At 38.4% G+C, this 23,875-nt stretch overlaps 1 protein-coding gene across 6 annotated transcripts in view; it reads left to right on the forward strand.

The window, feature by feature from the left end:
- Positions 1-1,081: 1,081 nt before the first annotated feature.
- Positions 1,082-23,875, forward strand: part of LOC306648708 (zinc finger protein 223-like) — a 42,947-nt gene continuing 20,153 nt past the window's right edge. For 2 of the 6 annotated variants that reach the window (XM_079118995.1, XM_079118994.1), the window contains exons 1-2: positions 5,962-6,487; positions 6,648-6,740. In XM_079118995.1, the coding sequence (XP_078975121.1) occupies positions 6,364-6,487; positions 6,648-6,740 (217 nt within the window). In that variant the 5' untranslated portion in view covers positions 5,962-6,363. Of the gene's footprint in view, positions 1,490-1,639; positions 1,866-5,957; positions 6,488-6,647; positions 6,741-7,902; positions 8,985-10,325; positions 13,018-23,875 lie in introns of those variants that run through there. The other 4 variants (XM_079118992.1, XM_079118993.1, XM_079118996.1 and 1 more) reach the window with 4 other exon arrangements.

Genomic DNA, 23,875 nt, shown 5'->3' on the forward strand with positions numbered 1-23,875 from the left:
AGGGTGAGTTGGGCTGATGGTTCCAATTCTGCTGGAAATGTTGTAGAACAAGAAGTGTTGCTTTCACAACCTTGTGAATTTACCAGATGTTACTGCTATTGTACACTTAAAGGCTGATTTTATGAACTACACATCAAAAATATATATATATATATATATTTTTTTTTTTTTTTTTTTCTTGTAGTGGCGAATGAACCCAAGACCTGGCATATGCTAGGCAAGCATGCTACCCCTGAGATACATCCCCAGCCCCTTAAAGTGTTTTCTAAACATTGTGTTAAAATTATTTTTCATGGGCTGGGGTTGTGGTTCAAGGAGTGCTTGTTTAGCACGTGTAAGGCACTGGGTTCGATCCTCAGCACAATATAAAGTAAAAAAATTCATAACCTTTAAAAATAATTTTTATGGCCAAAAAAGAAAAGAAACAACCAGAAAGTGAAAAAGAAAACATATTAAAATATGAGCAAGAAAAAAGAATCAGGAATACATAAATAATACTTACATGAGGAGAAAAGACGGAAAAATCCAATAAAAGTGGGCAAAGAAAATTAGGACAATTTACCAAAAATGTAACAATGATCCTTGAAAACAAGTGTCCTATTCGATTTACAACATACAAAATTTACGAGGCAGATACCGTTCTGCCTCGTCCATTCTGTAAATTATGCTTTAGTCTCAACGTCTGATTATATTAAATAACTTCTGAGTCCCAAATTGTCATTGCCTATTAATTCCTTGAAGATCGTATCTTATTTATTCCAACAATAACCCTTCCAGGCTTGAGGTGTTTACACTTCCAGAAGTCCTGTCTATGGAGTAGTTTTGAGGACTCGGATAAGTGTGAGGACATCACTCAGTTCACATACTCAGCTGCTCAGGACTGAACCGCAACCCGGAGCTCCGGAGGGGCAACGCTTCTTAAAGTATTCTGGGAAATTCTTAGAGTACTCCAGAGCAGTCACGCCTGCCTCCCCTCGTAAAGGTGGGTCCCGGGAATTCTGGGAAATGTAGTCCAGGAGCTCGGTGGGGCCGCGGGCGTCTCTGCGTAGAAGACCGTTGCCGGGAATTCTGGGACATGTATTCCGGAAGATGGGCTGAGTCACAGTCGCTTCGGTTCCTTGAGTGAGAAGGAACTCACTGCCATTTCTTTCACGTGGTGGTTCAAATCAGTTTCTTGGGTCTTGAGAACCCTTCCGAATTTCCTGGACCCACGCCGGCACCTCAGTGACCCAGCCTTTGGTTTAGGGGAAAGGAAGCCTCTGCGGAGAGCGGAGGTTTGGAGCGGCGAGGGCCGCAATTTTCGTTCCCCCCGGCGGAGCCGGTTCGCGTTTGGGGCAGTCGGGTGGAGTCCCCGGGTTCGTGACCAGGTCAGGTCGCCTGTCGCCTGGTCTAAGGGTTTCCGGGGCGCTTGGCTCGCTTGACCAGCTCCCCTCCATCTCGCGCGCGGCCACTTCCCGGGTGGCCGACGTTGGGTTGTTACTCGACCTCCGTGGGTCTCATCGTCGGTCTTGAAAATGTACCATGCTAACGTCCTTGTTTGGGAATCGAAAGGTCGTGCAAAGCAAGACCTAAGGCCGTGCCTCGCACCGGGCGAATGGTGCCTTTTCTAGATAGTATTTATTTCCCGATGAGCGGTTGGGTCAGAGCGCCAGCCTCAGGTGTGCTGGCTCTTCTCAGGGATGCTTGCAGGACCGGTGACTTCTGGGCGCCACTTTCTTCCCTTTTAGGAGGGGTGAGGTTGTCTGCAGCTTGAGCAGAGGGAGGCGGTGATTGAGCTCTTCACGGTGTTTAACAGCATTCTTTTTCTCCCCAGGCTAAGTGGAGGTGGAGGTGGAGAATCCTTAACTGCTGGCAGCACCGCTCCCCGTGAGTGCGCCTTGACTTTTTTCTTTTACAGGGATACGCGAGTCTATTACAGGACATGCAGTGTGGCCTGACTTCTGACTATAATCCAGCCTTAATTGCCAGCTTCGTTTTAAGGACTCTAGACAAATAAATATATTTACGCTATCCTGTGACTCTGTAGAGGTAGTTTTGTTCTTACTTTAAAGACGAGGAGGCTTTAGGGCAGAGAGAATGTTATTTGATCATAGTCACCCAACCAAAATGAGTGGAAGTTAGGCAAGCTAGGTCTGCAGCTTGAGTTCATAACCTCTTGGATACATTCTCATTGAGCCATACAACTTGCTGGAATTAAGTAGACAGAGTAAATTGGGACTTGATGGTAGAGACCTTGGGAACAAGGCTCATGAGCTTTTTTTTTTTTTTTTTTTTTTCTTCATAAATACACAATTTTATTTGCTATTTTCAGGGGAAACTTGGGCATTAAATGGTAAGCTGATAAAATAGGGATACCTAAAAAAGTACAAAAGTATAAATATCCCTTAGAATGAATTTTAGTGAATTGTCTTTTTTTTTTTTTTTTTTTTTTTTGTTTTGGGACATTTTTATTGTTAAAACTAGTAGAGAAAAGTGCTGTGGTGTCTAAGGGTTAGGGATGTTCCTCAGCATCCAACAGTGCATATGACTCTGGAGCCCTAGCTCATCCCCAAGGAAAGATTGTCCACCCCATTTTGATAAGGTTGAGAAACCTTTCTCTAGGGATGGTAGAGCAATACCCTTCCCCCCATGACAATGAGGCTGTCTCACACATGTAGAATACTCACTTTAGTATTATGGGAGAAACACTTCCATATTCTATTTTTTTTTCTTCAGAATTTTTTTTTTAATTTTTAAGAAATTTTTGTAGTTTGTTTTATTTAGTTATACATGACAGCAGAATGCATTTTGATTCCTTGTACACAAATGCAGTACAGGTTTTCCTTTCTCTGGTTGTGCACGATGTAGAATCATACCATTTGTGTAATCATACACGTGAATAGGGTAATGATGTTTGTTTCATTTCACCATCTTTCCTTCTCCCCACCCCCACCCTCATTTTCATCTACACAATCCACCGATCCTTCAAACCCCTCCCCCCACTGTGTATAAGCATCCACTTATCAGAGAAAACATTCAGCTTTGTTTTTTTGGGATTGGATTATTCACTTAGTATGATATTCTCCAACTCCATCTGTTTACTACAAATGCCATAATTGTATTCTTTATGGCTGAGCTGTATTCCATTGTGTATATATACCACAGTTTCTTTATCCATTCATCTATTGAAGGGCATCTGGGTTGGTTCCACAATCCAGCTATTGTGAATTGAGCAGCTATAAACATTGATGTGGCTATGTTACTATACTATGCTGATTTTAAGTCCTTTGGATATACACCAAGGAGTGGGATAACTGGTCAAATGGTGGTTCAGTTCCAAGTTTTCTTTATTTATTGACTTTCTATTCTTTTGAGCTCAATGCAATGAACTTTCCTCTTAGCACTGCTTTCATAGTGTCCCAGATATTTTGATATTTCGGTGTTCTCATTTACATGTATTTTTTTTATTTCCTCCTTGATTTCTTCTTTTATCCATTCATCATTCAATTCTCCAGGTGTTGAAGTAGCTTTTTTTAAATTTTATCATTGATTTCTAGTTTCATTCCATTATGATCTGATAGAATGCAGTATGTTATCTCTGTTTTTTTGTATTTGCTGAGAGTTGCTTTGTGGCATAGCATATGGTCTGTTCTGGAGAAGGATCCATGTGCTGCTGAGAAAAAAGTGTTTTTGCTCGATGATGGATGATGATCGATGAAATACTCTATATATGTCTGTTAAGTCTAAATAATTGATTATTTAATTCTATAGTTTCTTTGTTTAGTTTTTGTTTGGAAGGTCTATCCAATGATGATTGAGGTGTGTTAAAGTCACATGGTATTGTGTTGTGGTCTATTTGATTCTTGAAGTTGAGAAGCATTGGTTTGATGTACATAGATGCTCCATTGGGGCATATATATTTATGATTGTTATGTCTTGTTGATATATGATTCCCTTAAGCAGTGTGAAATGTCATTCTTTATCCCTTCTGACTAACTGTGGTTTGAAGTCCACTTTGATATGAGGATGGAAACCCCTGCTTGTTTACACAGTCCCTTGTGAGTGATACGTTTTTTTCCCAACCTTTCACCTTCAGTCTGTGGATGTCTTTTTCTGGGAGGTGAGTCTCTTGAAGACAGCAAATTGTTGCAGCTTTTTATTAATCCAGTCTGCCATTCTGTGTCTTTTGATTGATGAGTTTAGGCCATTAACATTCAGGGTTATTATTGAGATATGATTTGTATTCCTGGTCATTTTGGTTTAGTTTTGGTTTTTAACTTGACTTAGTTTCTCCTTTAACTGACCTTTCCTTTAGTGTGGTTCCTCCCTTTGCTGGTTTTCATTGTTCTTTGTTTTTTGTTTTTTTTTTTTTTCCATTTCCTTCTCATGGAATATTTTGCTGAGAATGTTCTGTAGTGCAGGTTTCCTACTTGTGAGTTATTTTAACTTTTGTTTATCATGGAAGGTTTTTATTTCTTCTTCAAGTCTGAAGTTTAATTTTGCTGGATATAAATTCTTGGTTGGCATCCATTTTCTTTCAGAGCTAGATATGTTATTCTAGGACCTCCTGGCTTTGAGGGTCTGGTTGCAAAATCAGCTGAGATTGGATTGGGTTTTCCCCCTAAATGTAATTTGTTTTTTTTCTCTTGCAGCCATTAAAATTCTATCTTTATTCTGTATGTAAGTCATTCTCAATATAATGTGCCTTTTTGTGGGTCTGCTGTAATTTTGTACATCTGGAGTTCTGGAAGCCTCTTATAGTTGATATTCCATTTCATTCTTTAGATTTGGGAAGTTTTCTGATACTACATCATTGAAAAGATTGTGCATTCCTTTGGTTTGTATCTCCACACCATTGCCTATTCTGATAAATCTTAAATTTGGTCTTTTCTTGTTATCTCCTATTTCTTGGAAGTTCTGTTCATGGTTTCTTACCATCTTACCTGTGTGGTTGTCTTTTTTTTTTTTTTTTTTTTTCAAGACTATGTATTTTGTCTTTATTGTCTGAGGTTCTGTCTTCTAAGTGGTCTAGTCTGTTGGTGATACTTTCCATTGAATTTTTAATTTGGTTTATTTTTTCCTTCATTTCGAGGATTTCTGCTTGATTCCTTTTTATAACCTCTGCCTCTTTATTGAATTGATCTTTTACTCCTGTATTTTCTCTTCAATACCTTTCTTTATTTTGAAGATCAATCTATGTATTTTCTAAACTCCTTCTTTTACATTTCTTCTACTGTGTTGTCTATGGATTCAATCATTGGAACATCTTGGTTTGTTTGAGGCACTTTGTTCCCTTGTTTTTTTCATGTTGTTTGTGTGTCTTCTCAGCTAGTGGTATGGAGCTGAGGTATTCCAAATTCTACCCCGTAGTCTTTTTGTGTCCCTGAGGCTTCCATTATCTCACCTTTAAGGGGGAGACCAATATTAATAGTACCCAGTGCAAATGATAGACCACCTTAAACCAAATGGCTCCTATTAAGGCGTTTACAGTTTGTCACAATAGACAGAAATGAAATGTTCAATTACTGTCTATAATATAAATAGTAAGTTGGCTAAAAGGTTTTACTGTTTCAAATGATGATGGACAGGGAGGGAACAGAAGTAGTTAGATGTGATGTTTATGAGGGAGAAGGAGAGAAGATAGAGGTAAAAATTTATAGTAAGAGCAAGGGAGGAATTAATAGAGGTTGGCTGTTAGTATGAGAGAAGTGAGAGAATTTAGGGGGATAGGTAGATGAGAGAAAAAAGTATATACAGATTTTTTTTAAAAAAAAGTAAAAATATAGGGCTGGGGAGATAACTTAGTTGGTGGAGTGATTGACTTCTAAGTACAAGGCCCTGGGTTCAATCCCCAGCACTGCAAAAAAAAAAAGAAAGAAAGAAAGAAAAAGACATAAGCGTACAAAACAAAACTGTTATATACTATTCAGACATCCCTTTCCTCAGTAAGTTGACAATTATTAAAGGGCATCTGTGCGTGTACCTTGGTACTGTTTTGTGGAAAGAGCATCCAAAAATTGCACATAGGCTCTCACTGCTGTTCCACACAAGTGTCCTTGGAGGTTTTCGCCCAGGAAGAGCTGCATTCTGTGGTCCCCATGCCTGGGTCATTTGTGTTCAAGTGTTGCTTCAACAGCAAAACTGTGCACAGTGGCACCCTTGAGGGTTGTTTGTCAGTAGTCCTCTTGAGTACATGAAGTAGTTATGGGACTTTGTCATCATCACCATACTTCTGGTGAGTCACAGGAAAATCTGTGTCATTGTGGGGGTACAGATGGAGTGAGTTGACCAAGTTCAAAATCCAGAACAGCTTCCCACCCGTCCTCTGTGCCTCCCAGTAAACACTGAGAAGATTGAGGTCATGTGTGTTTGATGTTGTAGGAGATGGTGACATTTAAGGACGTGGCTGTGGTCTTCAGTGAGGAGGAGCTGGAGCTGCTGGATTCTGCCCAGAGGAAGCTGTACCGAGATGTGATGCTGGAGAACTTAAGGAACGTGCTCTTAATCGGTGAGTTTAGTGCCCCTTTCTGATGGTATGTCAGCTCCCAGGAGTGGTTTTGTATCTTTGGGTGTTCGAGTTGAGTATGCAATGAGAACCTCAATTCCTAGTAAATTTTATCTAGCTTTTAGCTAGCGTATGGTAAGCCTGTGTCTTTGTACGTTCCCAGGGCACCAGCCATTCCAAGAAGACACATTCCACTCCATAAGGAAAGACAAGTTTTGGACGGTGAAGACAGCAACCCAAAGGGAAGGGAATTCAGGTATGAAGCAAGCAAATGTGAGTTCTTGAACTAGACTCTTCCATCTGTTTTACTCTCTCAAGATGCTGGGCGGCAGCAATAAAGCCCAGGGCCCCATCGGCCATGCAATCATGAGAGTAAACAACCGAAACTGTTCAGTGTACTGTATTCAGTAAAGGATGTGAGGTAGTCAGTAGGTGATTTCTCCGGGGTGTAGATTAATGTTGGTTTTTCTGAGAATGTTCAATGTAGGCTAGGCTAAGCTCTGATGTTGAGTAAGGTAAGTAGATTAACACCATTTTTAACTTAACCATGGGCTTACCAAGCTTTAATTCCATTTTAAGTTCTGGAGCACCTGTATTTTTCTTTTCCCAATTCTTCTTCTTCTTATTATTATAATAATTCTTATTATTGGAATGTGATCTTGGGGAGGAGGAATTGTATCTGTTTTCTTTATGGCTATATCCTCAATTTCTAGAGTACTTTTGGTATTTTGCAGGTATTGGTAAATACTTAACCTGATGAATGAACTAATGGATTGGAGGACTTCACTGTCTCTAGGACTCATGGAAATAGTTAATAAGTTATACACAAACCATGTGAATGAGAATAGCTTGGGAAATATTTTTCTTTTCTTTTTTAATCTTTTCAGTTTTTGAATGACTGCTAATCCAATTTCTGTTTCCTTGGTTTTCCTTGACATGATTGTGTTGTACATGTGTTCACTTGACCTACTTCCCAGGGAAGCTTCTTGGCATTCTTTCAGTGACCACACTGAGTAACATGCTTTCACTGTGACTTTTCTGGAGCCTCCTATAGTTCATTTCTGGGAAGAAATCCTTCCTGATGTCCACTGTGAGGCAGCTCCCCTGTGTAAGAGAAAAGAAGTCTTGATTTTCTGAGGCCGTAGACCACAACCGGCTTTCTGGCTACCTTTCTCCTTTGAAAGGTTTCTCTTTCCACAGCCCCTTTGCTGCTCCAAACTCTAATGCCCTTCACTGCTCCCAGATTTTGCCTGCCTTTTGCAGGAAAGTGAGAAGAGGCACTCGACTGAATATTGCTATATTTCTGGTCAAATTGTTAAATACATGGTGTATATATCTGCATCTTTATTATATACAAATTAAGTTATTAAAAATGTGAAAGAATATAGAGTTCACACAATTTTTCCTTTATTTTATAGAAAACTATCGCTATATTTTGAACTGGTGAACTTTATAACCTGGAAGGAATTGAAATACTGCCCTCTCAAAACATAAACTTCCTGAAAGAGATTCTCCCTTCTACCCATACAATGCCTATTTCTATGTGTCAGTATATTAAATATAGTAGAGTTCTAGTGTATTTCAGTTGTTACATACTTACCTGTCAATATTTTCCAAGGTTCGCCATTGGAAGTTAACTTTCAGTTTTAATCACTTAATTCAGGTCTTGGTATCATCCTGACCAAAGTTTCCAGTGTTTTGTGAACATGAGGAATAGGTCTCTCACAGTAACCAGGTTGGACGTTTTCCACGTGTGTAGCTCTCCCTTGGGTAACTTCAGAAGGCATTTCGTATAATAACATTTTCCTGCTCGTCATGAAGCTCTGATTGTTTCTATTGTTGTTCTTTTTTCTAAGTGCTTACTGAAAGGTTTTAAATTGATTTCATAGCTCCCTAAAGGTTTGTAGTTTTCAGTTTGATTATAAAGGCCTAATTCCATTCTCAATGTTCTGCACTCTGTTTTGAGAGTCCAGTAGTTGCTGGCAGAACCAACCAGGGCATACCCCCTCATGCTTTGTTTCACCCCAGGTAATTCTCACCACTTTTGATATTTTTTCATTAGGAACATCACCTTTCTTACCTGTCTGGTATGGGATTTTATATTCTTGTCACAACTGATTTGCTGCACACCCCCCCACTCTGCCTTTCGTGTGTTTGTGTGTGTGTGTGTGTGTGTGTGTGTGTGTGTGTGTTGCCAGGGATTGAACCTGGGGGTGCTCTAACACTCAGCTACTTCCTCAGCCCTTTTTATTTTTTATTTTGAGGCAGGGTCTCCCTTAGTTGCCGAGGTGGTCTGGAACTTGTGATCTTCCTGCTTCAGTTTCCTGTGTTGGTGGGATTGTGGGTGTGCACAACTAAGCACGGTTTTTCTGTCCCTTTCTTATTTTAGAAAACCAAGTTATCATCTGTGTCAATATGGGAAGATAAGATTAAGTATACATGTTATATAAAATTCTTGTGTAGGGCTGGGGTTATAGCTCATTTAGTAGGGTGCTTGTCTCACAAGCACAAGGCCCTGGGTTTAATCCCCAGCACTGAAAAAAAAAAAAATCTTGTGCAGAAATACTTTGAAGATCTGAACACTCTCAGGTATTTGATATTTAGGATTGTGGTGAGTTTAACCGACTATAAAGTTCAGAGGGATGGTTTATACAAGATGCCACTCACTTTATATCAAACAAAAATTTGTAGTTTTCCATTAGTACCTTCACATTCAGTAATTCACACAACTTTCCTTTATTTTCGTAGACAACATAGGACTGTATTTTGATGTAGAAAGAATCAAAACTCACTGAGTGGTTTTACTTTTATGGTTATAGAATTTTACAGGGAAAAGATGTATATTATATTCTGCCTACAGGAGAATTCTGCACTGAGGCCAGAGAAGTACTGAATGAACTTTCCATCATCCTCTCCCCATAGAGTCTAGACATGTTGTTCTTGCAGGATAAAAGTATGACATTGTACAGAGACCTGGTATTCAGAGTAGTTGTTGTGGTTCCATTCCACAGGCTTGGTTATGTAAATATGATTGGTTGATAATTTCCCATGTGGTTAGTTTGTCTCCTGGCGAGCTGATTGCACTGACCTAAAGCCCCAGGTTTTAGTCTTTTTGACATGGGGAAGGACTGGGGTATAGCTCAATTGGTAGAGTGCTTGCCATGAAAGCTCAAGGTCCTGGGTTCAATCCCCAGTGCTGCAAAAAATGAATAAATAAATAAATAAATAAATAAATAAATAAGTAAATAAAAAGATATGGCACCATATCCTCCCAAATGTGTGGCTGTCACAACAGTAAATCATATTGTTAGATTATCTAGAGTGATCCATGATCCCCAGGCCAAGAAAAGATCCTTCTCAAGCTTGCTATTAGAAGGGCCTAGCGATTACCTCTCTGAATGAAGTCTAGGCCTCTTTTGGTAAGGTTTATTTCTTTCATTCATGAGAATATACAACAAAAATCCAAATACACAAAGTATTAGTGTGTCATTTCTTTTTCTTAATGTTTTGTTGACCAGTATTTCATGATATACATGATTTATTCTGATAATTTATAATTTAAGATTTTAGACTAACTAGGAAATTCAGTAGAAATGTCAACAGGTTAATTCTTTATCACATTACCATTTTTTTAAAGTCTTCCATTTCTTACTCATAAGTCACATGTGGAACTTGATGTATTCTAGTCTTGTACATACCAGATATCATGGTGTATAATGGAAAATGCAACATTTCTCTGTACATTACCTGTATTCATTAAAGTCTCATGCCCTATTTTCATGTTGAAAACTCTCAGCAGAGCCTTCCATTGTCCAAATCTCTGAATTCTCTGTCCTGATAGGAGGCAGGAGCCAAACTGAACTGGAGACTATTCCAGAAGCAGGACCATATGAAGAACTGTCCTGCCAGCGAACCTGTGAACAAATTGCAAGTGATTCAACCTTAGATAAAGGGTCAAGGATTCGAACCTCTGAGTTCCCTAAACAAGGTGATTCACCCTGCCAGGATGGGCCAGGATTATCTCCAATTCGCACAAGAAAGAAACTTAACCTCAGTGATGAACGTAAGCAGTCCCTCAGTGATATCTCCAATTTTGACCGTCAACGGTTACGCTCAGGAAAGAAGTCTCATAGATGTCTTGAGTGTGGAAAAAGCTTCAGTAATAGCTCAGGTCTTCATAATCATCAGAGAGTTCACATGAGAGAGAAACACTGCAAGTGTGATGTATGTGGAAAGAAATTCAATCAGAGGTCCCACCTGCAAACTCATCAAAAAGTACACACTGTAGAGAAACCATTCAAATGTGAGCAGTGTGGGAAAGGCTTCCGTCACAGATCAACACTCAGTGCTCATTGCAAAGTCCACACAGGGGAGAAACCTCACATTTGTCAGGAATGTGGGCAGGCCTTCATTAAGGCTTCCAACCTTCAGGAACATCAGAGAATCCACACAGGGGAAAAACCATTTAAATGTGATATATGCGGTAAGAACTTCTGTTTGAGATCAACACTTAGAGGGCACCTCATGGTGCACACAGGAAAGAAACCGTTCAGATGTGACACCTGTGGTAAGAGCTTTTATCGGAAATCAGCCCTAAATACTCACTGCATGGACCACACAGGAAGAAGCCATACAAATGTGAGGAGTGTGGGAAGAGCTTCACATGGTCCTCATTTCTTTTGAGACATCAGCGAGTCCACAGTGGAGAAAAACCTTTCAAATGTGAGAAGTGTGGGAAGAGCTTTGGCTGGGCCTCTGATCTTTTGAGACATCAGAGACTTCACAGTGGAGAAAAACCATCCAAATGTTAGGCGTATGGAATGGGATTTATTCAGAATTCACAGCTTCGTTACCATAGGAGAGTCAAAAAAAAAAAAAACAAGAGCCTTGAAAGTGTGAGGAGTGGGGAGAGCTTTAGCCGGACATCAGTTCATTGAAGCAGAGACTTCACACCAGAGAAGAACCATTCAAATGCGAAGAGTGAGGGAAGAGCTTGGGACACAGTTCAACATGGAAGTCCACCGTGGAAAAATACCTTACAAATCAAGGCCCGTGGGAGGACTGCAAGTGGAGCTCAAATCTTGATCTGTGTTTGAAGGTTCACATAGGAGATAAGCCATGCAGGTATGGAGAGGGTGGAATTGCTTCAGTCAACCTCGAATTTCAACTGCATTAAACTGCCCCCACCCCCAGAATTACCTTGGAAATGTGATACATGTGGTAAAGACGTTAGTTGATCTTCACAACTGGTCTTTTTTTTTATTCATCAATCAATTTTATATTTCCATTTGTTTTTATGATACTAGTTACTATTATTTGATTAGACTTGATTATCTCTGTTTAAGTCAATGATTTTTGATTTAAATAATGTTTAAAAACTACTAGAATCATAATTCTTCAAGCCATGCATTTAAATTTTGATGTGTACAAATTTATCTCAGTAAAATTTTTTTTTCACTTTTTAAATTTATTCTTTTTGTTATACATAACAATATAATGTATTTTGACATATAAAACACACATAAGGACTGGGGATATAGCTCAGTTCGTAGGATATTTGCCTGTCAAGCACATGGCCCTGGGTTCAATCCCCAGCATCACAAAAAAAGAATAAAACATACATACTTCCAATTCTTGTGATTGTACATGATGTGGAATTACACTGGTAGTGTATTCATATATGAACATAGGGAAGGAATATTATGTTTGATTCATTCTACCACCTTTCCAATTCCCGTCCCCCCTCCCTTTTCTCCCATTCCTCCCTGTTCAATCTACCTAATGTCCACTCCTCTGTCCACCCCCACCCCTTCTGTTTTGAGTCAGCATCCACATATCAGAGAGACCATACAGTTTTTGGTTTTTTGGGATTGGCTTATTTCACTTAGCATGGTGGTCTCCAGTTCCATCCATCACTAGCAAATGCCATAATATCATTTTTCTTTATGGCTGAATAATAGTGCATTGTGTATATGTACCATGTTTTCTTTATCCATTCATCTATTGAAGGGCACCTACGTTGGTTCCATAGCATAGCTATTGTGAATTGAGCTTGATGAACATTGATGTGGCATGCTGATTTTAATTCTTTTGGGTATATGCCAAGGAGTCGGATAACTGGGTCAAATGGTGGTTCCATTCCAAGTTTTCTATGGAATCTCCATACTGTTTTCCAGAGTGGTCACAGTCTGGAAAATTTGCAGTCTCACCAAGAATATATGAGTGTACCTTTTTTTCCATAACCTTGCCAACATTTGTTATTCCTTGATAATTGGCATTCTGACTGAGGTGAGATGAAATCTCAGTGTAGTTTTAATTTGCATTTCTCTAAGTGCCTAGAAGTGTTGGACATTTTTCATATATTTATTGAACATTTGTATTTCTTCTGTGAAGTATCTTTTGTCCATTTATTGTTTGGGTTATTTGGTATTTTTGGTGTTAACTTTTTTTGTTTTTTGTTTTTGGTACCAGGGATTGAACTCAGGGACACTCAACCACTGAGCCACATCTCCAGCCTTTTTTGTATTTTATCTAGAGACAGGGTCTCACTGAGTACCTTAGTGCTTCACATTGTTACTGGGGATGGCTTTGAACTCATGATCCGCCCACCACAGCCTCCTGAGTTGCTGGAATTACAGGTGTGCACCACCATACCTAGCTTGAGTTCTTTATATATCCTGGAGATTAATGCTCTAAGGTGCATGTGGCAAAGATTTGCTCCCTTTCTGTAGGTTCTCCATGTTCTTGATTGTTTCCTTTTGATGAGTTTAGGCCATTCACATTCAGTGTTATTATTGAGATATAATTTTCATTCCCTGTCATTTTTATTTATTCCTGGTTTTAATTTGAATTAGTTTTTCCATTGATTCACTGTTCTTTTAGTGTAGTTCTTCCCTTTGCTGATTTTTACTTTTATTTTTCATTTCTTCTTCATGAACTATCTTATTGAGTATGTTTTGTAGGGCAGGCTTTCTAGTTGTAAATTCTTTTAACTTTTGTTTATTATGGAAGGTTTTTAATTTCATCATCAATTCTGAAGCTTAATTTTGTTGGGTATAGTATTTTTGGATGGCATCCATTTTCTTTCAAAGCTTGGTATATATTATTCCAAGACCACCTAGCTTTGAGGTTCTGGGTTGAGAGATCAGCTGCGATCTGGATTGGTTTCCCTCTAAAAGTTACCTATTATTTTTCTCTGGCAGCTTTTAAAATTCTACCCTTGTTCTGTTTGTTAGGCATTTTCATCATAATGTGCCTTGGTGTGAGTGTGTTCTCACTTTTTAAATTTGTGACCCTGTAAACCTCCTGTATTTGATTTTCCATTTCATTCTTTAGGTTTGGGAAATTTCTATTTCTTTGAAAAGATTTTTCATTTCCTTTGTATCTCTGTGCTTTCAGCTCTCCCAATAAATCTTAAATTTGGTCTTTTCAGGTTATCCTATTTTTTTTTAGAACTTCTGTTGATAGTCTCTTACCATCTTTTCTCCTTGGTCAACTTTGTTTTCAAGATTATATATTTTGTTTTCATTGCCTGAAACTCTGTCTCCCAAGTGCTCTAGTCTATTGGTGATACTTTCAGTTGAATTTTTATTTTATTTTATCTTTCAAGGGTTTCTTTTCTTTTCTTTTCCAGAATCTTTCTTTATTCAAGTGATCTTTCACTTCCTGTATTTTCTTTCTGATTTCATTCCTTATACTGTCCTTTGCTTCACAGGTCAGTTTGACTATGTACAGTCCAAATTCATTCTCTGGTATTTCTTTCACGTGGTGTTGATGGAGTCTATTATTAGAGTATCTTGGTTTGTTTGGGGTGATTTGTTCCCTTCCTTTTTCATGTTGGTTGTGTGTCTGCCTAACAGTATGGATCTGAGAAAGTCGAGTTTCTACCCTGTGAACTGATAGTATCTCTAAGGCTTCTAGTACCTCACTCTCTAGGGGGAGACAAATAACAATCACCACCAATGCAAACAATATACAGCATTAAACCAAATAGTTACTACTGTGACATATGCAATATTAATGATCACAATAAGCAGCAGTGCACACAAAAACAGCAAGTTTGCAGAAGGTTTATAATTTTGAATGATGGACATGGAGAAAACAGCAGTGATGTTGGATGTGATGATTATGAGGGAGGAGGAGAGAAATAGAACAACAGTTTGTTAGCAGGAAAAAAGAGAAAAACCATCAAGGGAAACATAGATAAAAGAAAAATATATAAAGTAAAATTTAAATTAAAAAGAATACAAAACAAAATTAAAATATACTAATCAAACATCCTAACCCTCAAAAAGATGATCCATGAAAAATACTGGCTTCAATAATGCAAGAAGTGAGAAGAGAAAAAAACAAAAAAACAGGAGTATATACAAATGTCCATGTACCATTATGGTCACAAAGAGAGCAAAGAAAAAAGTCTTGAGGAAAAGTTAGAGAATTCTTTCCATTGGAGTTCAAGAGATTCTCAGCTGCTCTTCCCAGCAGTTTTCAGTGGGGTCATCTGGAGTGTGATGCTTCACCTTCCAGATTGCTGGAGTGACAAGTAATTCTGTAGACAGAATTCCTGGAGGCAAGGGTTAGGCTTAGGTGGGCTCCAGCCTCTTTACTGGATGCCAGTTGGTCTGGAGGTTTTAAACCAGCACACCTCCTGGGCCCAGTAATTGCTGGTCCACGCTGGTCCCCAGCGTGGACCAGCAATTACTGGGTTCCACTAGCATTGAGGAGTCAGTTCTTACCCTCTGTGTCACCTGTGGACCCCATGTTTAGTGTCTTGGGTTCAATCTCCAAAATCAATCTCTCTTATCCCCGCCTTTCCGAGTTCCTGGCTAGACACACCTTTTCCAGCTGGCAACTGGATTGGAAATGGAGGGGTAAAGCCAGGTGGATTTCCACGACCAGTTGTCCCCTGTGTACTCTCTCCATGTTTGATTTTCTACTGACCACGTAAGCACCCTCTATGTTGTGCTTTGTGCTGTATACTGTGCCTGTATTTTAGGGGAAACTGAGATTTTCAAAGAATTGGCTCCTTCAGCTGCCAGTCCCCGTGCTGCTGCTACAGAATAGTTCCTTCCTTTATCCTTTACACACCGCCTGGAGAAATGGTGGCTTCTTTCCTGCACAAGGATATTGTGCAGCACATTTTCAGTGTAGTCGGCAATGTTTGTGATCGCTAAACCCTCAGTACCCAGACACCCCTCAGGCCTCCTAAAAATGTGGATTCCTTTAATTCCCTTATCTCTCCACTTTGCTTGTGGAGGGACTGCTCTGGCTAATACTGACAGCACATCCCTGGCAGTGGCTGTGCTGCTGGGGGTTTTTTCCTTTTTATATCCAACCTCCTAACTCCTTGATCTGCTTTGAATGTCCAGTTTTAAATTCCAATAAAATCCCCATTTTTAAAATATTTTTGTTTACCCACCTTGCTGAGAAACTGCACTCTTTCTTTTTCATGCCATAGAGCAGCCAGGAAAGCAACCTCACACCTAGTCTTTAGTCTTTAATAAAACCTCACACCTAGTCTTATTAGAAACTTTAGAGAGGTGGATGTGTGGGGAACACTCAGTTGAAATTCCTACCTTATAATTGTTCACAGAATCCATGTTGGTGAAAAATGTCATCCTAGGAAGTTTACAAGGGAAAACATTCATTGAGGAAGGTTTCACCATAGTTTAATAAGTCCCAGTGGTCTCAGGACCATATAGCAGAGCACCCTTGTAAGTGGTGAAGTAAGGGTTCTATTCAGAAGTATTAAGAAGAGGAAACTTGCAGAAAATGACTTGGGGAACAAACATGAATTAAAATGCAGAGTGCACTCAGTGCTGCAATCCAGACCAGACCACTATTTTGAATGTTAACTTATTACACTTGACCCCTGGCCTCTCCCCAATCTGTGAATTTTGAACTTTTCTCATACTAAGATTGAGGCTTTGTTAACTGCAATAGCATACACTGCATATTCACAATTAAAATTTTCAACAGTGCTAATAAAAGAATTACAGTAACACTTTGAAAGTGTCTGATGTAGTTACTTAATCCTGAATTGGTCATGACTTTTAATTCTCTGCACTTCCAGGTAGGGTTTGATGTGATTGTCTTTTAGTTGCTGTACATTTTTTTGTTTTAATCCAACTTCTCAGGTGAGAACTATGCAAAATTGGAAGGACATTTGTCAAACTCCCTACCCCGTATTCTTTCTCAAGCTTTATGAAATAAATACTTCAAAAATGGAATTTGGTAATTTCATCAAATCTATTCATTATTGGGGCAGGATTAAAATGAATGTGGGCTTTGTTGCTGGCATTAAAGCATGTCTTTTGGAAAGCAGTATGTGTCAGAAAGTATAATCAGAAGTCAAAGAATGGGAGGTTATGATTATAAAGTTAAAATACCAAAAGGTAGAACACTGTATTGATGATGTCACCCCCTTTTTTCCCCCAAGTACTAGGAATTGAACCCAGTGGCACTCTACCACTGAGCTACATCCCCTATCTTTTTTTTTTTTTTTTTTTTTTTGTGGGGCTGGGGAGTGAACCCAGGGTCTTTTGCATGTGAGGCAAACACTCTTACCAACTGAGCCCCCCATCCCTTTTTAAGAGCTAAGACACCACTTAGGCTGAACTCCAACTTCTGATTCTCCTGCCTGAGCCTTCTGAATAGCTGGTATTAGAGGTGTATCCCACTGAACCTGGCTTGTAACTTCATTTTTATTTTTATTTTTCACTTTTTGGTAATGGGGATTGAACCCAGGGTGCTTAACCACTGAGTCACATCCCCAACCCTTTTTATTTTGAGACAGAGTCTCACTAAGTTGCTTAGGTCCTTGCTGAGTTACTGAGGCTGGCTTTGAACTTGTGATCTCAGCCTCAGCCTCAGCCTCCTGAGTCACTGGGATTATAGTAATATACCACCACACCTGGTGTTAAGTCCATTTTTATAAACAGAATAAGTATTAAACAATACAAATTTGTAGAGTTGTATTTATCTTATAATCAAATGAGGCCAATAAAATGCTGATACTGACATACAGTAAGAAGAATATAACAGGCTTTGTAAAATGATTGTATCCTCTATAGTATTTTCAAATTAGAAATATTTATAAAAAATGTTTGCATATACATAATTTATTGGTAAAGGAATAGTCATTGATTTTCTCTGGCAATGAGTATTTGCTGGCATTTTAAAATTTTATAATTCCATAAATTATTTTTAATTTCTCAATGAACATCAGTTTTACCAAAACAAAATTATGTACAGTGGAATTTGAAAAATAAGATTAATCATTTTACCAATAAGGTTGCTCTATAATATCAAGTGGCAGAAGTTCAGAATTAAGGAATAGAACTGTTGAAGTCCTTCCAGCATTTAATTGTGACAATACATGTAAACTATTGCAGAGGAAGCCCCTTAGTGATCAGCACCTAAGGTTCTCATTGGGACCGATCGTGCGGGTGCCATCTGCCTATCTTGTACCAAGGTCCAGCTATGAGAAGGTGTCCAGGATAAATCACACTACGCTTTCTGGCTCAGTGAACCACTCCTACCAGTTAATGTAATGGAGGGAACCCTCCAAAGTCCCATCTTCCTGAAACCAGCTGAAAACCAAGCTGGCAACTAGGCCTTTTTCTGTTTAGCAGTCTTAGGCCTGCTATGCTAAGTCTCTTCCGTGCATGTGATTTTCCAGCTGCCTCCATATCCCAGAATTGTTCATCTACAAGTTAATTTGTGATAGAAAACTCAGCAGATTAAACTGGAAATATTTGTCTGATATAACTGAAAAGACCTCTGCTAGGGCCTACATTTATCTCCCTGTGTTGCCCTGCATCATTGAATTAGAAATGGCATTAACATCTGGGACCAACTGGTTTGTGTGTTTTCTTTTTTTTTTTTGGCGGTGCTGAGGATTGAACCCAGGGCCTTGTGGTTGTGAGGCAAGCACTCTACCAACTAAGCTATATCCCCAGCCCTAGTTTCTGTTTTTTGTTCATACTGCTGTCTCCCACCATATGTGAAGCCATGATACCCACACTGAATATTGTACCCAGTTTCTGACCTTTGTGGGACCCATTTCCTGTCCTATTTTAACCATGGGCTTGACTTCCCTTTTCTATTGTAGACCTAGGTGACTTCCTTATCTTGATTTTGAACTTGGCTACATGGTAACTGGTGGGGATTATTACAGATGATCATCCTTTCTCTTGTGCTAATCATCCTTTCTCTTGTGCTGATACCACAGTGTCTGTCTACCTCCACCCCCAACACACTGAATTGATTCTAAAATAATTTTCATCTCTGAACCTCTGTTTTAATCATCTAGAGACTTGATATTTGTTGCATATTCAATACAAATATTTAATTCCTTTGGGTTTGATTTGTCATCCTGACTGGACACGAACTTACTAGAGAGCTGCGTTCGTTTTTGCTGATCATAGTAAAAAGTACTTTCACATTCTTTCAATTAATAATGTCTCCGCACGTTGAAAATACATTGGGCTGGGGTTGTAGCTCAGTGGTAGAGCATTTACCTAGCACATATGAAACACTGGGTTTGATACTCAGCACAATATAAAAATAAATAAATAAAATAAAGATATTGTGTCCATTTACAACTAAGCACATATATATTGTAAAAGAAAATACATACATTGATAGAGAAAAATCTTAGGAAGAAAGTGGAAGGAAGTAGAAATTCACTACTGTGAATATATGGGTAAGACTGCTTTAGTGTACCTATGCTCATAGGAAATAGTTATATAGAATTTTGGGAGACTAGAAACATACTATGCATACTAGTTTCTATGTAGATTATTATGCTAATTGAAACTATTGTTAAATGTATTTTTCAATAAATATATTTACAGCCTCTTTTCTAATGCCTCCATAGTATTCTGATGTACTGAATATTATTTTTCCACTAAACAGTTTTGTATTGATGATCTGTGTGATGACAAATTTATGTGCTCCAGTGTCTATAGTCCCCATTTATTTTTTAATTTTTTTTAAATTTATTTTTATTGTAAACAAATGGGATACATGTTGTTTCTGTTGGTACATGGAGTAATAGCATACCATTTGCATATTCATACATTTACATAGAGTAATGATGTTTGATTCATTCCGTTATTTTTTTCCTCCCCCCCACCCCTCCCACCTCTCTTTTCCCTCTATACAGTCCCTCCTTCCTCCATTCTTGCCCCCCTACAACCCCCCCATTATGTGTCATCATCCGCTTATCAGTGAGATCATTCACCTTTTGGATTTTTGAGATTTGCTTATCTCACTTAGCATGATATTCTCCAATTTCATCCATTTGCCTGCAAATGCCATGATTTTATTATTCTTTATAGCTGAGTAATATTCCATGGTATATATATACCACAGTTTCTTTATCCACTCATCAATTGAAGGGCATCTAGGTTGGTTCCACAGTCTGGCTATTGTGAGTTGAGCAGCTATGAACATTGATGTGGCTGTATCTCTGTAGTATGCTGATTTTAAGTCCTTTGGGTATAGGCCGAGGAGTGGGATAGCTGGGTCAAATGGTAGGTCCATTCCAAGTTTTCTAAGGAATCTCCACACTGTTTTCCAGAGTGGCTGCACTAATTTGCAGCCCCACCAGCAATGTATGAGTGTACCTTTTTCCCCACATCCTCTCCAACACCTATTGTTGCTTATATTCTTGATAATCGCTATTCTAATTCGGGTGAGATGGAATCTTAGTGTAGTTTTGATTTGCATTTCTCTACTAAAGATGTTGAACATTTTTTCATATGTTTGTTGATTGCTTGTAGATCTTCTTCTGTGAAGCATTTCTTCATATCCTTAGCCCATTTGTTGGATTGGGTTATTTGTATTCTTGGTGTAGAGTTTTTTGAGTTCTTTATATATTCTGGAAATTAGTGCTCTATCTGAAGTATGAGTGGCAAAGATATTCTCCCACTCTGTAGGCTCTCTCTTCGCATTGCTGATAGTTTCCTTTGCTGAGAGAAAACTTTTTAGTTTGAATCTATCCCAGTTATTGATTCTTGCTTTTATTTATTGTGCTATGGGAGTCCTGTTAAGGAAGTCTGAACCTAAGCCAACAAGATGAAGATTTGGACTTGCTTTTTCTTCTATAAGATGCAGGGTCTCTGGTCTGATTTCAAGGTGCTTGATCCATTGTGAGTTGAGTTTTGTGCAGGGTGAGAGATAGGGGTTTAGTTTCATTCTGTTGCATATGGATTTCCAGTTTTCCCAGCACCTTTTGTTGAACAGGCTATCTTTTCTCATTGCATATTTTCGGCGCCTTTGTCTAGTATGAGAAAATTGTATTTATTTGGGTTTGTGTCTGTGTCCTCTATTCTGTACCATTGATCTACCTGTCTATTTTGGTGCCAATACCATGCTGTTTTTGTTACTATTGCTTTGTAGTAGAGTTGAAGATCTGGTATTGCGATACCCTCTGTTTCATTCTTCCTGCTAAGGATTGCTTTAGCTATTCTGGGTTTCTTATTCTTCCAGATGAATTTCATGATTGCTTGCTCTATTTCTGTGAGGTACATCATTGGGATTTTAATTGGAATTGCATTGAATCTGTATAGCACTTTTGGTAGTATGGCCATTTTGACAATATTAATTCTGCCTATCCAAGAACATGGGAGATCTTTCCATCTTCTAAGGTCTTCCTCAATTTCTTTCTTCAATGTTTTGTAGTTTTCATTGTAGAGATCTTTTACCTCTTTGGTTAGATTGATTCCCAAGTATTTTATTTTTTTTTGAGGCTATTGCAAATGGGGTTGTTTTCCTCATTTCCCTTTCAGCTGTTTCATCGCTTGCGTATAAAAATGCTTTAGAGTTATGCGTGTTGATTTTATAGCCTGCTATTTTGCTGAATTCATTGATGAGGTCTAGAAGTTTTCTGGAGGAGGTTTCTGGATCCTCTAAATATAGAATCATGTCATCCGCAAATAGTGACAGCTTAAGTTCCTCTTTTCCTATTTATATTCCTTTAATTTCTTTAGTCTGCCTAATTGCTCTGGCTAGAGTTTCGAGGACAATGTTGAATAGAAGTGGTGAAAGAGGACATCCCTGTCTTGTTCCTATTTTTAAATGGAATGGTTTCAGTTTTTCACCATTAAGAATGATGGTGGCCAGGGGCTTAGCATAAATAGCCTATACAATGTTCAGGCATGTTCCTACTATCCCTATTTTTTCTAGTGTTTTGAGCATGAAGGGGTGTTGTATTTTGTCGAATGCGCTTTCTGTGTCAATTGAAATAACCATATGATTCTTGTCCTTAAGTCTATTGATATGATGGATTACGTTTATTGATTTACGGATGTTGAACCATCCTTGCATTCCAGGGATGAACCCCACTTGATCGTGGTGCACAATTTTCTTAATATGTTTTTGGATACGGTTTGCCAATATTTTGTTAAGGATCTTTGCATCTATATTCATCAAGGATATTGGTCTAAAATTTTCTTTCCTTGATGTGTCTTTGCCTGGTTTGGGTATGAGGGTGATATTAGCTTCATAGAATGAGTTCGGTGGGATACCCTCCTATTTCCTGGAATACTTTGAGAAGTATTGGAATGAGTTCTTCTTTGAAGGTCTTGTAGAACTCGGCTGAGAATCCGTCTGGTCCTGGGCTTTTCTTGGATGGTAGGTTTTTAATAGCTTCTTCTATTTCATTGCTTGATATTGATCTGTTTAAATTGTGTATGTCCTCCTGGTTCAGTTTGGGAGGAACATATGTCTCTAGAAATTTGTCAATGTCTTCGGTAGTTTCTATTTTGTTGGAATACAGATTTTCAAAGTAGCTTCTCATTATGTTCTGTATCTCAGTGGTGTCTGTCATGATATTTCCTTTTGCATCATGTATTTTACTAATTTGAGTCTTCTCTCTCCTTCTCTTTGTTAGTGTGGCTAAGGGTTTGTCTATATTGTTTACTTTCTCAAAGAACCAACTTTTTGTTTTGTAAATTTTTTGAATAGTTTCTTTTGTTTCAATTTCATTGATTTCAGCTCTGATTTTAATTATTTCCTGACTTCTACTACTTTTGCTGTTATTCTGTTCTTCTTTTTCTAGGGCTTTGAGCTGTAATGTTAGGTCATTTAGTTGTTGACTTTTCATTCTTTTCTGGAATGAGCTCCATGAAATGAATTTTCCTCTTAATACCGCTTTCATAGCATCCCAGAGATTTTTATATGTTGTATCGTCGTTCTCATTGACCTCTAAGAATTTTTTTATCTCCTCCTTGATGTTTTTTGTTATCCATGTTTCATTCAATAGCATATTATTTAGTCTCCAGGTGTTGGAGTAATTTCTGTTTTTATTTTGTCATTGATTTCTACTCTTAGTCTATTTTGATCTGATTGAACACAAGGCAGTATCTCTATTCTTTTGCATTTCCTAAGGGCTGCTTTGTGGCATAACATATGGTGTATTTTCGGGAAGGTTCCATGTGCTGCTGAGAAGAAAGTGAATCCGATCGTTGATGGATGGAATATTCTATATATGTCTATTTAAGTCTAGGTTATTGATTGTGTTATTGAGTTCTGTGGTTTCTTTGGTTGGATTTTGTTTGGACGATCTATCTAGTGGTGATAGAGGTGCGTTAAAGTCGCCCAGAATTATTGTGTTGTGGTCTATGTGATTCTTAAAATTGAGAAGGATTTGTTTGATGTACAGGGATGCAGCATTGTTTGGGGCATAAATATTTACTATTGTTATGTCTTCCTGATTTATGGTTTCCTTAAGCAGCATGAAATGTCCTTTTTTATCCCTTCTGACTAACTTTGGCTTGAAGTCCACTTTATCTGATATAAGGATGGAAACCCCCGCTTTTTTACTGAGTCCATGTACATGGAAGGTTTTTTCCCATCCTTTCACCTTTAGTCTGTGGATGTCTTTTTCTACGAGATGAGTCTCTTGCAGGCGCATATTGTTGGGTCTTTCTTTTTAATCCATTCTGCCAGTCTATGTCTTTTGATTGATGAGTTTAGGCCATTAACGTTCAGGGTTATTATTGACATATGATTTGTATTCCCAGTTATTTGGCTTATTTTTGGTTTTTAAGTTGGCTTGGTTTCTCCTTTGAGTCGTTTTTCTCTAAGGTAGTTCCTCCCTTTGCTGACCTACATTGTTGTTTTTCATTTCCTCCTCATGTACTATTTTGTTGAGAACATTCTGTAGTGCAGGCTTTCTACTTGTAAATTCTTTTAACTTTTGTTTATCATGGAAGGATTTTATTTCATCTTCAAATCTGAAGGTTAGTTTTGCTGGGTATAGGATTCTTGGTTGGCAACCATGTTCTTTCAGAGCTTGAAATATGTTGGTCCAGGCCCTTCTAGCTTTTAGAGTCTGGGTTGAGAAGTCGGCTGTTACCTGTATTGGTCTCCCCCTATATGTAA

The sequence above is a fragment of the Sciurus vulgaris genome (assembly GCF_902686455.1).
Source record: "Sciurus vulgaris genome assembly, chromosome: 17".
NCBI lineage: Eukaryota > Metazoa > Chordata > Mammalia > Rodentia > Sciuridae > Sciurus > Sciurus vulgaris.